Raw genomic sequence first — 18,052 nt, forward strand, 5'->3', positions numbered from 1 at the left:
TGGCAATGTGACATGGTTGTCATAATCCGTCACCGTAGCATCTGATCTTGGACGTGTTCCTAATGGTTTGTCCAGTGAGCGTATCCGAGCAGCATGGAATCTAGTGATCTAAAGTGGATCAATTATTCACGAGCACGCCACAAAAATGCTGCGAGGAGAAACATGAGGCCCTTTTATTCCGGCTCAGACTTTTAAAGCACTTCACACTCACTCACTCACTCACTCACAAAAGAGCTACTACTGTAGCAAACATTTTAGCAGCACCAGTAGCGGCGGACCCAATGGGAGGTGTAAGAGATAGCTAATAGAAACTGGGACTGTTCTGAGGCTGTGTGTTCTCATTAGTCGCACAGCTTTTTCACATTTTATTTTTGGGGGCGGACAGCAGCTCTTCTTTTGATCCACTTACGCAATGTGTCCGGCATGTGCTAGTAACAGCAGAGTGGGTTCTGTTTGTAGGGAGTGAATCTCACATATTGAACTATGACCTTGTTCAACATTTCACCAAATAACAAAAGTGATCACATCTATAAATCACAATTTTACCGATTAGTTTTTTATCGTACTCTTTCTGTAAAGGCCTAAAATACGACAATATGACACCTACGACCTGACTGAAATGGAGAGAGTAAGTGGTGTCAAGGAAGTATCATCTCGACTGTTCGAAATCATTAATTATTGGATACCAATGAGCAACCAAGTTTAGCCTGGGGTGTTTGTGGAAGTAATGAAGCGTCTTCAATGCATGTTGCTTTTTAAACACTAACAATCAATGGAGGTCTCGTTATTGCTTGATTTTTGCCACTTTTAGAGGTTGTGAAGGGAACATGCGTGCACATGCCAGCTATTTTTTTTTGTTTTGGAAAATCAAATCATCTGCAAGGCATTTATTTTTAAGAGTCTCGTACCAAGAGTTTGAAATGATATTCAAATGTTTTTAAAACCTAGTTTGGGAGGCGGATCTATCTATATATATATATATATACACACACACACACACACCAAACTAGATTATAAAAATACTATACTGTGTGTGTGTGTGTGTGTATATATATATATATATATATATATATATATATATATATATATATATATATATATATATATATATATATAAAAATCACAATTGACCGTTAATCTTATAAATATATATATACAGTGATCCCTCGCTCTATGCGGCTTCGCTGTTTCACAGACGTTTTTAGGGCATTTTAAAAAAAATGCTTTTAAACAATTAATTGCGTCCTGCATCCTGATTGGCTAAGGGACTGACCAACGTGAACAGTCCCCGCACCTCGTCTTTGTACATACATACCCCACAATGTTGACGAAACGTTCTGCACCGGCAAAGGCACCTGAGGACGCGACGCGCTCAAGCAATATTATTTCACAGTACAGTATTTCCAAAAAGTATTATAGTTATTTGTTGAAAAACGTTTGTTTTTTTGTGCTTGTGCTTGAAAACAGGTTTTGGTCTTTGGTACCATTGTATACATAGTTCAGTATTGTATAATAACTGTAAAAAATAAAGCTCACTACTTTACGGACTTCACCTATCACTGGTGCTTTTTGGAACATAACCCCCGCGATAAACGAGGGATTACTGTACACACACACACACATACATATATATCAGGGTCGCGGGAGTGCTGCAGCTGATACCAGTTATCTTTGGGGAGCAGGCATGGTACACCATGAAGTGGTTTGCTGGCCAATCGGAGGGCACACATAGACGTTCACAACCATTCGTGCTCACAATCATACCTCGGGACAATTTACAGTATGAATTCACCCGCCGTGCATGTTTTTGGAATGTGGGAAGAAACTGAAGTACCCAGAGAAAAGCGACGCAGGTGTGGGGAGAACATGCAACCTCCACACATTCGACCAATTTTGAGTTTCATAATATCTCTAAACGATTAATTGATTATCACTACAATTGTTAGTTAATATATTAATCGATTAGCAATGGCTTGTAAAAAAAAGAAAAAAGTGCGAGTACTTGTAAGTCAAGGTCACCCTTGTATAGACTAACGGTGTAGTTGGGGTTCACTCTCCACTCCTTTGGACCTCAAGTGTGCTGATTTTGCACAAACAGGCTTGCCGCATATCCTCATATTTCCATCATGCCAATGTTTTAGTCTAACAACCTGCCTTCCGCAAGTCACCTGTGCAGACTGTCCTTGAGAGCGCACAGGGGTGGTGGGTGAACTGGTTCCTCCTGTCCCAAAATCCGAAAGGAACAATGTTCCACACTCGCATACCAGTCTGGGATGCCAGAGTGTTACTGGGGGTTGCAGGAAGTCAATCATTAGCAAGCACTTGTCTTGCATGTGTGTTGTCCGTGGTTAAATATTGTACACAGATAAGTGGCCTTCAGCAGGAGAAAGCGGGCAAACTTTGGAGTATGTGACCGAACCACAACTAAAGTGGGGCTGTCGTAGAGTATTACAGTCAACGCTCACCCATTTGTGAGGTTTTTGGGTGAACAAGACTAAAATTGTGTAATGCCCCAGTTGCCTTGCTCCTTTGAAGGCCTCAGAAGTTTGACGTTTCAAGGGCAATTAAACCTACTGGATGTACTCACAGGACAAACAAGTTAGGAGATAAAGGCCCAAAAAAAGTACAGAATTTTAAATTACTAGTAGAAAATAAAAAAATAGAAAATATAACATTTCAATGCCTTTATAAAGTGATAAATCAAGCTTTGGGATAAACGAGTGTGGCTACTGGTTGAACGCGTGCATTTGTATTGACAGGAGCTCACAATATCTTTGTCATTATGTCCTCGCGGCATGCTGAAAACACGCACCCAAAATCGAGAAAAACTCGTAAGCAAACATGTCATACTTTGTTATAGCAAAGCCGATGTCATGACAACACATCTGGTGTGTTTGCAATTGTCAGCTTTTCAGACTGCAGCAATGAAAATTTCATGCAAAACATAAAATAAATCCTGTTCTTGTCCAAACTAATAAAACATATTTGGGATACTAGTTAGTCAACAACACGTTTCTAGTGAGCTTTGCACTAAGAGACAAATTTGTGCTACGACCACTTGCAGCGAAGTTACTAGTTAACAGCCAACGCTCTTCACTTGTAGCAAGCAGATGTCAATGACAGCAGTTTCCCCTCACATGCACCTTTTAGTTACACAACAAGTATGCCAAAGTGTTTCTACTGTAGTGAAACCCTTTCCACTACTCTATGACCTTTCTGCACACTAATAGGACACTTTGACAACCATTAGTGAGGCAAAAGGTGGTGTGCTGCTTGGAACTAGTGGTAGGCTCCCGGAAACGACAAGTATGTGACACATGCCCACTAGTTTGACTAGTGTTACTACTGCAGTACAGTAGTTCATTTGTAAGGTGTAACGGCATACGTGTAGGCTAAAAGTGGCACTAGTAGTGGGAATAATATTACTAGTAAGACAGTCATTCTAATAGTGAGCTGAATATACTTACTAGTTCGGACAAAGAGCTTATGAGCGTATGGACCAGCAACAAGATACCAAGGATATAGCATACATGCTCAAACGGCTTTCCATACACACCTGTTGGACCACACCTGTGCTTCCCCCACCTTAACCCATGGAGTTACATAAGAGCCGTATAGAAGTGAGTTTTAGCGCATAACAATGCACCCCCACCGTAGCATACTACACGGCACTAGTTAATCCAGCCTCAACCGTGTCGAGTAACAAACGACCTTAAAAAGATTAAAATCCAATTGAAATGGTTTAATCACATACAAGTGGCAAGCATTAATACACGAACGTGGGTAAACCTAGTAATTATATGATTATGAACAATATAACACATTCGTATATAAAAACGTATGCTTAAATCGGGCTATGGTGTTAATGGTGTTTTAGTAGTTAACTAGCTATAACCTCCACTGACCGAGGAAGTGAATACACTACAGGTTAGTAGTATATAGAGTACCGGGCTCCCGAAATAAACTTGTTAAGCGCATCTACAAGCACAGCACACTTTGACTGTTTTTTTTTCTGTTAAAACGTCGCGTCATCTCACCTCGAAAGGACGGAGGTTTCTCTGTTCTCGGGCCGATCTTTTGTCGGGTCTTCAGCCGGCCATGAGCGACTTCACGCGGCTTGTGCTGGGCTACTGCTCTGCACTATTTAGTGCCCATCCCCCATCCTCTCAACGGGGCTGCTCGCCCGATTAAACTTGTTCACTTGGCCTATATCCAGCCCTTTTCTTTCTTCCCGCTTTGTCGTATATAGTTTCCCTTCCTCAAGTGTCTCTTTTTTCCTTTTCTCGAAGTGGTCTGCCCTGTTGGGCTTGTTCACCGGGGAACCAGTCGACACTGAGAGCAGGGAAAGGGGCGGCCAACCGCGGTCGATTTGCCCGCCTTACACAGGCTAACCCGGCTGAATGCTAGTCGTGGCACCGCCCCCTCTCACACTCAATATCCGCCCGCGAGAGCCTATTGGGAGCCTGTCAAGGCGGGGACTAGCGCACTTCCGCGGCCAAGCCAGGTATTGTATACTGTAGTATTGTAAAATATGATTGCATACTCGAAAGGTGAAAGTGGTAGTCGTAGCGGGGAAAAAATTACCAGCATGCTCTAATACTCTTTTTTACTACTGTGCTGAATTGTCATGCTAGTGAGGACAGTGTTTTTGTCCTGTTCTCTCAATCATTCTGCCTTGGTCGTAAAACATGGAAGGATTTGCTTACTCGTGGCGAATTGGAGAAGCTTTGGCTTTTGAGAACTGAAAGAACGTGTGACGTCATGGCGAAATGTCCTATTTCGTGTCCTCAATGTATCCCACAATGAAAAGTATGAAGTAATATAGAAAACAAATATAAATAGAGCACGCCGTAGCGCCATATTATACGTTAAACGTTGTCACCATATTGAATGTGGAAAGTGGTATGGCGATTGAGGAGGCCTCATTCATTTGCTGCATGAAGATGTAGCAGACAAATTAAGAAGACGTTTGAATAATCGTTTTGCTGATTTTGTGGCTGATACTACAGTATGAAGTCCCGTAAGTGTATAATAAATTGTGAACAAACCCACATTTCACACTAAGTACATTTGTGAGAAAATGAAGATGAGATCATCATTAGTTCAATGTATGTGTTTGTGGTTTTTGTGACATTTTGCTCCATGACATTTTTTTTAAATGTAAAAGATGTGCCATGACTCCAATTTTAGGAAACATTGCAAACACCAAACCCCACAGACTATAGTGATTCATTCTAAACGTACATGAATAGTTCAGCTTTAAGTCTCGAGGTCACTTGTCACTAGGCAGAATCTTTGGAGCACAAAGCCTAATAAAACAAAACGTGTCACCTTGGATTTGGCGGGATTTACACAAAAAGATGACACAACTGGCATACGAGGCAGCAAAAAAATACACACACACAGAAAAAAAAATACATGCAATCGGATATCGTCAGATTTAAAATATGTGCCTTTGCCCAACAAATGTCTGGAAAGCATTCCACTAGTCCACCATGCTGCCCAACATTAGATTTAACCATCCATCCATTTTCTGTATTTTCTCCTTCATTGCCCACTTTGTATTCCATTAATGTGGAAACTGAAGAGCTCAAGGCTCACCTTCAGGTCTGTATTGAGCAATGATGGTGACGGTCTGTCCGGCTCTCTTGAGGGCGGCAGCCGCCTGCTCGTGTGTGGCGTTCCTTAGATTCACACCGTTCACCTGCGACCAAAACAAAGATCTCAATTGATCATTCATGTCATTTCAATTTAGGAGCATTTGTTATCATTAAGAGAAAAAGTAAAAGACAAGTTGCAGGGTGCAGCTTGTGTCTTAATTGCAATTCTGCGTGAAGAGCAAATATATAAACAGAGGATAGAGGATCACAGTTGTTGCAAAAAAAAAAAAAAACAACAACAACTGAGATGTAGCTTATTTTCTGGATCACAAATTGAAAACTTTTGAACGAACACTACCATAAGTACTCAGGACGTGCATCTCTCCAATAAAGGATGATTTGATACGCATCTCGATACATGGAGTGCGGTACATTGTCAAGTGGAGCAATTTGATAGAGTTCAATTCATTTCGGTAATATCTTTTACATGAAAACAGACTTTCCAAGTCAAATAATTTGTTGTTGCATCCCATAGTTAGTACCTTCCCAAACCTTTATTTTTCAGTACGTAGTTGAATCAATACTTCTACTTTTACCAATGGCACTAATCCGTTCCAGACTCCCCCCTGATACAAATTTCGAATGTTATTTAATGAAATAAAAAATAGAGCTCTATTTTGCATTTTCGAAGACTTGCAGTGTTGACATCATGAAACAGAATGTCAAGAAGTAAACTGTTTCCCCCACAAGTTTTGTCTCCAATTCAATGGGCATTGTGCTGTTCCATTTGGTGTGTGGGAGTTAGCCACCTGGGGGCGGTGTAAAACAGCCATCTGAATACACAGTATCTAGAGATGATAAAGCCTCAGTAAAATGCAGTAATTCATAATTCTTCGCAGAAGATAAAGAACATATGCATGTGAGTATTATATTGTCATATTTATATAAAGCGTGTTGCTCCACCTTTTGTCTTCAAATGTCAGCTGCTCGACTTTATCCTGTATGTGGTGTTTCTCATTGTGTCAGCATGAAGCTAAATGGACACATTTACGGTATACCCCCACAGCATTCACATCTCAAATCACTCATACTTGTATCTCAAGGTGGCACTGTATCTGTACTTCTACTTAAGTTCAGAGTGCGAGTAAAGTACTTGGTTATGAGTTGTTGTGATCATGACAGGGACAAATACAAAGCTTCCATGTGGATGTACTCACAGAAAGAATACGATCGCCTCTCCTCAGTTCGCCGCTCAGGTCAGCCGGCCCCCCGGCCAGAATGAAGGAGACAAAGATGCCCTCGCCGTCCTCCCCGCCCACAATGTTGAAGCCCAGCCCTGTGGAGCCCTTGTGCAGCAACACCTTTCTCGGCTCCCTGCCAAGACAAAAATGAGAAGAGCCGCAGTGTCAGGGCTGATAAGATAAAGATGTGAAAAATGCCTGAAAATGAAAATAAACAAGGGTCTCCCGGACAGCCAACTATGATTTTACAATACCAGTTCCCATAATGGAGCAATAAAAAAATATGATACATAAAACATGATGTGGGTGGCGCACAGTGGTCAACTGGTTAGCACGTCCGCAGAGTTCGATGACACTTAATACATTTCATTGTGTTTTAATGAGTTGAAATGTGTTCAGTGCATATCAGGGTACAACACGCTTTTGAGATAGTCTGTATATCGCAAATTTCCAAAAATGGTGGTTGAGTCTGGAACGTATTCTCACAAAAAAATGGGGGTTTGCTTTACATCATCCATCCATCCATTTTCCAAACCGCTTAATCCTCACTAGGGTCGCGGGGGGTGCTGGAGCCTATCCCAGCCGTCTTCGGGCAGTAGGCGGGGGACACCCTGGATCAGTTGCCAGCCAATCGCAGGGCACACAGAGACGAACAACCACCCACGCTCACATTCACACCTAGGGACAATTTAGAGCGTCCAATCAGCCTGCCATGCATATTTTTGGAATGTGGGAGGAAACCGGAGCACCCGGAGAAAACCCACGCAGGCCCGGGGAGAACATACAAACTCCACACAGGGAGGCCGGAGCTGGAATCGAACCCGGTACCTCTGCACTGTGAAGCCGACGTGCTAACCACTGGACTACCGGGCCGCCTTTGCTTTACATCATTAAAAAATATATTTTATATACATATATACATACATACATATATATATATATACATACATACATACATACATATATACATACATACATATATATATATATATATATATATATATATATATATATATATATATATATATATATATATATATATATATATATATATATACACACAGTATATGAATGTGTCAATATGGTTGTAAACCCTGTAAATGACAGTTAATCATGTTAGAATTATACGTGAAACATTACCTGGGATATTTCCAAACATAATTGATCTAAATAGGAAACTCGAGGTTGATCGTGTTCCACATTGGAGGTTGCAGTCTTGATGTTGGATAACACTGCATTTTATTCTGACATACAGAACAGCACAAGTAGCCACGCAAGTGGATCCGAGCGCTTTTTATCCACTGGCTGGACGCACACACATACCACCCACTCAAAAATCAACGTACGCCGAGAGAATAACACACATCCTGCCCCATGGACCACCGCAATCCCATCCCCACCACTCATTCTCCGCTTTTTGCATTAACCGCGATGACTCAGTTTCCAGAAAGGCTTTTCGAAACGGCCTCCATTTTAGGGTGCTTTGGAGCGCCACTGCTGTCAAACACAAACACAAATATTTAGGAGGCCCGTGCAACGCTGGCCTTGCACGCGCTGACTTGAGTGAAGGCAATGAAAACAACATACATTAGGCTCCTTTGTATGCATTCACACGCAAACGCACATTCCTTCTGGCACAAAAACACTACATGGTTCCCACTCTGGGTTTTTCTTGCAGTCAACAGGAACAATTGCATCTGCATCCCAACTGGCTGGGCTGTAAATTGTGATTATCCCCCTCCACTCCACCCCAGCATTCCACAACTTTAAGGTTCATGCCTGGGAAAAGCCTTGATTAGTCACTCATAAGAGATTCGGAGAAAAGAGTACAAATTGTGTGGAAGAAAGCTTACAGATGGAGAGGAAGTCTTATTAACTACGATCACAGGGGTCAAACTCAGGCCTAAGCAAACTAAGCAGCCGCTAAGCATCCTACAACCACAAGGGGGCACCTCCAAGAGCAATTAACCCATTCACTGCCATAGATGTTGATGTTCGACAAATGGAATACAACCGTTTATTGCCATCGTCAAATATATCTGTCAAGTATCTTTTACGGACGTGGAAAAGGGTCTCGCCCTGCTTGTCTGTGAAATTCAAGCTTCCACATCACTGTTATAATTAACGCCAGGAGATGGCAGAATTTCATTACTTTAGATTTGAGATCAGAACAGCTTTTGGGTAGATGATAGGGCTGGGTCATATCACTGAAAACGCTAGGTATTTCATATTGGTCGATATATATATACAGTATATTGATGTTATTTTTTACCATTGAAAAATAAGCATAGGGTTTGTCACTTTAATTATGAGGAAGGGAAATGCCGGGACGGAGTTTGACACTTTTAGGCACCTGACATTCGAACAGGGTATATATATGAATGGTAAAAACAAGAGTAGGTGTCACAGTCTGTCATAGAAAGTGTGTATCATGATTGTGAGAAAAGACGACTCCATTCTGGGAGTGAATGGAAAATGAGAATTGTTGTCAATTAATAAATCGATTTTGAAACCTCTTCACAGCATAGCATAAAAAAGCTAAATGTTTTCATTGAAGTATTTTACTTTCTTGTCTTTATGTTACCCGTCAAGAAATGATAAGATGACGAGAAGAGTCAATTATGAAATATAATGGGTTCCCACAGAACATATTGACATCATTATGAATACAATGGGCTTGTGTTCTAGCGCAGATCTGAACACCTCAGATTTGAGCAGAATTAACAACACGTAATAAAAAAAAAATACACACACATCGAATCAACTACCCAACAGAGCTTCCGAACGTGACTGATGTGACTTCATTGCCAAGATGCCGATTTAGCGCGCGTTACCTTCGGATTCCAATCAGACGACCGCTTCTGGCGGAGCATTTTGGAGGCAGTCTCCTCCCGAGAGACATGGAGGACGAGACGTTGACGGTGAACATGGCGGCAGTAGCTCGCCTTCTTCCGATCTGGCCTTCCTCTCAGAGGCGCGTCACTTTCACAAGCCTCGACCGTATCTCATGACCGTGTTGTGTGATGGGAACCAGCTCCAAACACTCGCTGCCCATCATCATTACCAGAGAGGCTTAACATTTAACCCTCACGCCTGTGGAGGGAAGTAACTGAGTGCAGATACTTTTAACAGTACTTAAAAGTCCCTGGAAAGTGAAAATAAATGCCTTGTGAATTTGACTCACCACGGAGATTTCTTAACACCCGTGAAAAATATTGAATGATTGAGGCTTTACCAAAAAAAAAAAAAGAGGAAACCATTCTCTTTCTCTTTGAACGCTGTGGGTGTGTCAACTGAATGCAAACTGTCAATCAAATACCAATACCACGACCTGGAAAAATAGATGCTACTTTGTCTAGCGTCATTCCTAATGCCGACAATAATCACATGTTTGAGCTGCAAAAAATACATTCGATTATACCCTCCAGTGGGTGGAAAATAACCCACCGGGTTGCGGGTTTCCATGGCAAATCACTCGTCCAAACACTGACTGTCATTTCAAAAATGAAAAAGAAATTCCTCTTTATCTTTCTTCTCTCTCTTGTCACTAAAAGACAACAATGAGGCGCTCTAAAGCAGCCATGCCAGGGGACTATACACAGAGATGTATTTTCGTTAGCACGTCTCAATTGCTGGATAACTGCTGACACAAACAAAGGGTCAAGTTCTTATCGTGTCGCACTTAGGCTCAGTTTTACCCCCCCCCCCAAAAAAAATCATAAAAACAGAAATAGTGAAAAACTGTGTAATGATGTAGCTTTACAAGAGAGTACTACATCGTGCGCAATCTTTTGCATATTTTCTGTCATTATTTGCAAACATGTATTTTGTAAGAAATATCTGAATTCACTTCATTTGAGTATGTACTCGTTGCAAATGGAGCCTCAGCAGACCAATGTCGAGTCCTCCTTTGTTTCTGCACAACAACATTCTTGTGTGTCAGCCTCTTGAGACTAGGCAGGTAGGAAGATTCCCAGAAGCCCTTTTGCTCAGCGTGTAAACAACACAAAGTAGTTTGAAAGCCTTTAACACTTTTTACACTCTGGATCTATGCTAGACAAGAAGCTTGGGTTTCCCTCAGGTCAATAACATGACATTTTTTACATAATTTAAAATTTTATATTTTATATTTCATTCTTTGTACGGTTCATTTTTAAATGTACTTGTGTGCATGCAGACACTTTGTTTTTCTACTTTATTTCTTTCAAAATTTTGCGGCTGTAAATTGCGAATTTCTTCATTGTGAGGCAAATAGAAGTTTTCTTATATTTTCTTATCTTAAAAACAAAAGTCCTTCCATAGTAATGCACCATTTTCTTCTTTTAATTTGACATTTGACTAATTTACATTTCGGGCTTCTCGCTGTGTCTAAGAATAATGCGCGGTGGCTGATTAACACCTCAGACGAAGACTTGGCTTCATTTGCTGTGATTACTTTCATTTCAACACGCCAAGCAAAAGGTCAAAGTGTTCCTCGTTATCCATGCATGAATTTGTCGAGTGAAATCTTTTTGTGTTTGCGCGGATGCGAGGTGCTTCAAGTTACTGATTAGCTCACCCGCTGTCGCAATCTGAATGCTTTCTTGTGTTTTGAGCCTGACCAAACACGATAAATAAGGAAACTTTTCCCCGCGTTCCTTGCCTGGGAATGGGCCACCGAACTTACTGGTGTCATTTGATTTTTACGAAAGAAAAAATGCCCAACCCCCCCACCTCAAAATATTGACTAGAACAACAGACTTGTCTACACTTTTAATGGAGGTTATTGGAAGACTAGTGCAGTGATTCCCAACCAGTGTGCAGCTGAACATGTGTAACGGAAATGGTGCCCACATAGTCACAGATTCTTGGAATTTATTTGGGATCCTGGCCTCGGTTATCCACTAAAACAGTCACCCGTTCACTGTTTTTGTGGTCAGTCATGTTTAATATATGAGTTGTACGCTCTGTTTGTATTGTTGATGTGCCCGTGTGTGTTCAGTAGCAGTCGTTTGAAGGTTTACAATAACTGCAACGTTGATGATAGCGTCTGTTAGCACATTTATGTTTTTTTTGGGGGGGGGGCGGCTCGGTTGTATTATATGTTAGCATTAAAAAGGCTGACTTTTATTTGATAAATATGGTTTGGACAAACATTGGGGTGTTTAAATATATGATATTGATAAATATATATTTTTTTCATTTCTCTTTTGTTGTATGCTCTGTTTGTATGAGTTGCTGCTGTGAGAATTACCATGATTCTAAGTCACATTAGCCTGTCTATGGCGTTTTACATGACATGTTAGCACGAAGCGAATGGACTTTTCATGACATGGTTTCTTTGAACATATTGGTGTTTATATATACAATGTTTCGTTTCTCTTTTGTTGTGACAGTACAGCTAAACTGATAGTGACAAACATGTTTTTGCTCTTTATTTGTGCAGATCTTCTTTTCATTTCCTTCAAGGGATGTTATACCATGACATTTTTTGGGTGGGTGGGTTGGGGGGGCAGCACGTGAGGGAGAACGGCAAAGTAAGTGTCTTTTGATACATTTAAGTGTCTTAATATGTTAATGTGTAGGAGTAGTCATGCTTTTTTTTATTTAAAGATTGTCTCTCCATCTTGCAGCTTTTCACCTGTGACGGGTGGGTCTGGAACGTATCCTCTCACAATAAACAGGCCTCGCTGTATGGGAAAGTAGTCTCCAGACCACAAGACGTAAGAGGTGGCACAAGTGTGGGCGAGGACAACGTTGGATTGTGTCAGGATGGTGCAAAGATGGGCAGAAGGCCGCTATAAGCTCTGACTCAGTCGTCACAGTCAGCCTGCTCCACTTGTGCGCTTACTGTAGCAGGCGTCTAAAATTAGTCTCCTCGTGCTGAGAGTTGCCGCGGTGGGCTTGTACCGAGGTGTCTGCTATCCCGGATGGAGGCCGTTGCTCATCTGCTGCATGTCCCCTACGGCCAACCATGGGGTACATGGTGTTCACGCCACACGTGTGTTAAGCAATTAAGAGGCCACAAGATGGCAGCAAAGCACGACATTTGTCAAAATGGAGCTCCTCAACTCACTTCAACATAGTTGCTTGGGATTATGATGCAGAAAGATGGCACTAAAGCAATATTTTGGGATATTGCTTTGGACTTAGCATAAAAAAGGGAATGGGTGAGTTTTCCAGTGAAAAAAAAAGAGGTGAGCTTCCTGACAAACACACTCCAATTAGTTGATGATATCAAGTAACAGAGCAATGGAAACTCGTTTGAGCATCTATTCCATCTCCTTGATGTTTACAGTCCATGCATAAGCTTTGTCCTTAATAGCAAAACAATTCAACACACTAGTACAATGACTAGACTACACTAGTAAAATGATTTTCTTATCATATTTTTACCACTACTAGTCCCACTTTTGGTCTATTACTATGCAATGAAACCATACTACTAAACTGCTGTGCAGCACTAATAAGACTACTAGGCACTCAAATGACTTTCCATAAAGCTGTTTGAGTACTTATTCCGTATCCTTGATACCCATTTTAAGGTCTATGTCTTAGTATGCTCTTTGACAACTTTGGCACACTGGTAGAACCACTTCATGTTACTAGTGAGGAAAAACTACGAATTGACATCTATTGCTTCACTAGAAGCACTAGTGCAGCCTAGTCATTCTACCAGCTCATTGAATTGTCTAACTAGTGATGAGAAAGAGCGTACTAGTACATGGACTTCAGCTGCATATAACGACTGAGCCTTTTTTGTCTTTTCTTTATGTGGGAGGAAGGGGTACTGCTCAAATGTTTTTCCATGCAGCCCTACATACTTTGACACATTTTTCATTAAAGCCAGGGTTCACTCTCACACACACACATGCACACACACACACACACACACACACACACACACGCACAAACACACACAGACATACAGAGACATCAAGGTTTACAAAGGAATGAAAAATGACTCAATGCAACTTAATGAACAAACATGTGCTGCTCTGTTCACGTCTAACTCAGGTAGGCACTGCAGATATGAAGTACAATACAGTTGAATGTGATCTCTTCCCCCCTTCAGTCGGAAACTTGGCCTGAGACAGAGGCTTTAGGTTTATCAACGCCTCCTGACAGATGGAACGGAGCAGCTTGCGGGAGCGCGAAAGCCCTTTCGGCTGCACTCCTCCCGCGGAGATGTGCTTGCCAAGAGCGGATACGGCTCGCTTTTATGAGAAAAAAAAAAGAAAAATATGAGACGAAAGGGGAGAAGGCGCTGCTTTTGGAGTGTATGTTTCATCGTCATGTAGTGGAACCTTTTCAAGTCGAGAACACCTAAAGTCGCACAAATGTGACGCGCCGTTTATATGATGTAATTCAGCAGACCTCTACTCTGCGTGCGTGCTTTTGTTAAAGCAGTTTGAGTCATTTTTGATCACCTACTGCCCCATCCTCCCCCAAAAAATAAACTTGAAACGTTGTTGACTAATGGTGTCATCGGAGAACACTACTGCTTTCGCCAACGAAAGTACCGGTAAGTGTGACGTCATGTTGAAAAGGTCTATTGTCTGGTTTTCAGGAGTGGACGTTAGCTGAGCAAGGCGTGACAGACTAGGTTAGTACCTGCCAGAGAGGGGGAGTGGAGCTTGGCACAAGGGTGCAGGGGAAGGACAGAAGCCTCTGCCGAGAGCCTGGGGACCTTTGCCCTCCCCAGGTTTGTGGATGACACTGTAAATTGGCTCAGCTCGGCTGTGGGGGTACAGGAATCACAGTGAACGGGACAAAGTGTAGGACAGGAAGAAAAGCACGATTACCAGAGGTGGGAGTAAGTCACGCAAGTGCGAAAGTCATGAGTCTCAAGTTTTATTTCCTACATTACATTCGACTCTAGTAACTTTGTAGAGGAATTGTACTTGTCAAAGACTTTTTTTAAAAAACTTTTACTTAAATGGGTCTGTGAAGGAGAAACATAATTTTTACATTGACATACATTCTGCTTGCTACTTTATCCACAGATTTATTAGAATCACCAATGCAAAGTCAATGGTAGAGACGTTTGATTGGATTTCACCAATCAAACGAGGTTCGGCGGTCACACCGCAACGATCCAACACGGAAGCAAGGAAGTTAGGCGACACCTCCAGATGGACGGGACTACAAAATTAGAGATGGGTTAAAAAAAATATTTTAAAAATGGATTAATTGAATTGAATCGATTTTTCTTTTCATAGTCAGATATCAATTCATAATAACATGGATTGATTCTTTTAGCACATCTTTTTTTCTCCCCATAAAGACATGTGACTTCTCGCAATACGCGAGATCTCGTCATAGCCCGAGAGTCGTGTATCAAATAAGGCGGAAGCCAGAAATCAGGACCAGAAGCTTGAAGGCAGATTTTTAAGAATATTAGCGTTTAAAAAACCCCCACAAAGACAGCAATGAACTGAAACTTAGAGACAGTGAGGAATGTGAGTGTGTTTTTGCCCCTTTATTTACACGGCCTGTCCTGTGATTGGTATTGACTCAAATTATTTATTCCTTTTGATCAGGTCATGTTAAATAGAATACACATGATCAATGTAATTGCTTTGTCGATATTTCAGCCTACAGGAACTCCAACTGGAACTTGAGAAATTACAAGCGGCTGCCTTGCTCTGCATTTGCAAACGTAATGCTCTGTTAATCAAACCAGTAGGTCAACTGCGGCACGTGAATGCAAATTACAGTTCAACCAACCTATTCGGCTCCGTTTGAGTTGGAGTTTTCCTGCTGTAGAAAGCGTTGCACGCAATGGTATGTAGGTATTTGAATTTTTTTTTGGGGGGGGGGGGGTAATCAAACAGATACCATCAGCATTACTGATGAATGCAGGTAAATCTGTTCATGATTAATATCATGAAATTACACATAATACTATCGTTAATTATGTCTGACAGTTGGCCTTTTTGTGCTGGTTCACATTAACAACGTTAATTTGGGACCACATGTCTTATATAGAACAATATCCTTATTTTCAAGTGATATTGTTTGGGTTGTAATCCAAATTTTAATTTGTGCATTCCTATTTCATATTTTTATCTATTTGACATTCATGCACTATTTAAAAATTAAATCCATCAGATGTTAGTCACTACGAAGTTTAAACAAAACGTATGCGAGGGCTTTTTGTATGGTCTCTCCATATCAGACTTTTTGGCGCACTACACACACACACACAAAATCCCATGAAATACCTTGTTAAAGTCAAGTCAAGTCTGTCATAAGTCTCAAGTCCGAAAATTGGTGACTTAAGTCATGTGACTCAAAAGCCCCCCACCTCTGACGCATACCAACAAAAGATGCGACACAATGTAGACAGTTTGCACAAAAGGACATTACAGGGCACGGGACAAGAACAGTAACACAAGCACGCACGCACGCACGCTCACACACACACACACACACACACAGGGAGCCTCCTCCCTAGAGCTGTGGGTTAAGATGACTCAAGGCCTAGCGGGATACCCCCCCCCCCGCCCTCCCCCTACGATGCTACTTTCAGTTCTTGGGATAGGAGGTCAAAGGCACCACACACACTGTCCAGCTTTAACTCCGCGTCAACTCCGCGCAATGAGCTTGGAAATGTAAAGCCACATTTGCTCGGCTTCACAAGGTGACTGAACATGTGTGTCTCGTGTTCACGCCAACCACATGGACACAAGACCTGGACGACAGCAATGAAAAAAGAAAACCCATGCAGGACTGAAATTGTGAACCCTTACAAACTGTCGGGTCAAAATTGACCCATGTTGATGTTTGTCATCAATAATAATAGCCTCAATGTCATTCTTTCACCAGAGATTTTATGATTTCTCCTAAAGTGCACCAAAAATGGAAATGCAACTCTTTTGGTGTGCTACAAAATTTGTGTACACTGATTTCATGTGGATTGGATTTTACATTCACTCGTGTGTTAAATCAAGGAAAATGGTAATCATGGTGAAAATAATGTTGAAATTGTATGTGGCACAAGTGTGTGTACTTTTTATGGGGCAGTGGGAGCTTGAAACCGTCCCGAGAACTGTCTGCGTAACCACCACAATTTGCACAGGTTCCGACAGAAACATGCGTCGATTGGTCTTTGAAGGGTTATGGGGGGATCTCGAAAAAGCATAAGAATGATGATATATACTCAATATCAGGAAGTGAAGTCATACAGAGGTCAGAGGGTGCCTTGGTACAGGTTTGAGATCTACACATGCAAAAATAAATCATTTTCTCTGAAACTTTAAGGATTAACAATTCATTTAGTAAGGTTATCTATAAATAGGCCATAATCTGACACAGACAATTATTAGGACATTCTTTGCTTGTGCTAAAATGATCGAAACATACGATGTGCACAGAAAAGGAACAGTATATAAGGGTAGAGAAAGTGTTTTTACAGTATGCGTTGGGACACATTTGTTCCACAACAGCAACAGAAAAAATAAATAAAATAAAATAAAGAAAGAAAAAAGACCCTCTGCCTCTGTCACCAAGCAATCTGTGTGCTTGAATCTTTGCAGATGGTAATACATGACTGTGTGTGTCAATGCAAAAAGAGGCGAGGTGGGACCCATCCAGCCATGGTCATTGTACTAGTGCGCTCTTTGTCCTTGCCAGAAGGACAATTTTAGCATCCTAGTAGGACAACAGCATGTTACTCGTGAGGTAAAACTGTGTACTACTTGGCAACCGTTCACTACTACCGGTACGACTAGTCGCGTGAACTGCAACTCATTAACATGTCGTGCTTCATTAGTAGTACCAGTTGCACATCGATGTCAACTAGCACAGAGTTTTGCTTTGCAGGTAACATGTTCTATGACAGTAGAGTGCAGAAATGCCAAACTATCGTGGCACTAGTAGTGGTTAAAAAAATTTTTTAAAAAAAGGGATATATCAAAGTAAATAATAAGTGAGTGTAATAATTGTTCTACTGGTGTGCTGACTTGCCTTACTAGCAAGGACAAAGTGTACCAGTACATGAACCTCAAGCTTACCGTTAAGGAATACAACAACTAGTAACTAGGGTGCTCTAGGGAAACAACTATGTCTAACTTATTTCCACTACTAGTATGCAAATATGTATTGTATTGTAAACTGTAAATAATGAATTACTACAAAACTACTATGCCATGATAGCACAAAGTACTTTGAGGCCCAACTGGTTGTCCTATTACTATTCCAAAGATTTCCTATTAGTGTGTGTATGAG

General features: G+C 41.3%; 1 protein-coding gene across 5 annotated transcripts in view; it reads right to left on the bottom strand.

Annotated features, from left to right (window-relative positions):
* Positions 1-18,052, bottom strand: part of dlg3 (discs, large homolog 3 (Drosophila)) — a 98,658-nt gene that overhangs the window by 24,651 nt on the left and 55,955 nt on the right. For 3 of the 5 annotated variants that reach the window (XM_052066382.1, XM_052066298.1, XM_052066233.1), the window contains 2 exons: positions 6,818-6,974; positions 5,602-5,704 (listed from right to left, as the gene is read on the bottom strand). In XM_052066382.1, coding sequence (XP_051922342.1) covers positions 5,602-5,704; positions 6,818-6,974 — 260 coding nt within the window. Of the gene's footprint in view, positions 1-5,601; positions 5,705-6,817; positions 6,975-14,434; positions 14,561-18,052 lie in introns of all 5 variants that reach the window. The other 2 variants (XM_052066147.1, XM_052066066.1) reach the window with 1 other exon arrangement.

This window comes from Hippocampus zosterae, chromosome 1, assembly GCF_025434085.1.
Source record: "Hippocampus zosterae strain Florida chromosome 1, ASM2543408v3, whole genome shotgun sequence".
Lineage (NCBI taxonomy): Eukaryota > Metazoa > Chordata > Actinopteri > Syngnathiformes > Syngnathidae > Hippocampus > Hippocampus zosterae.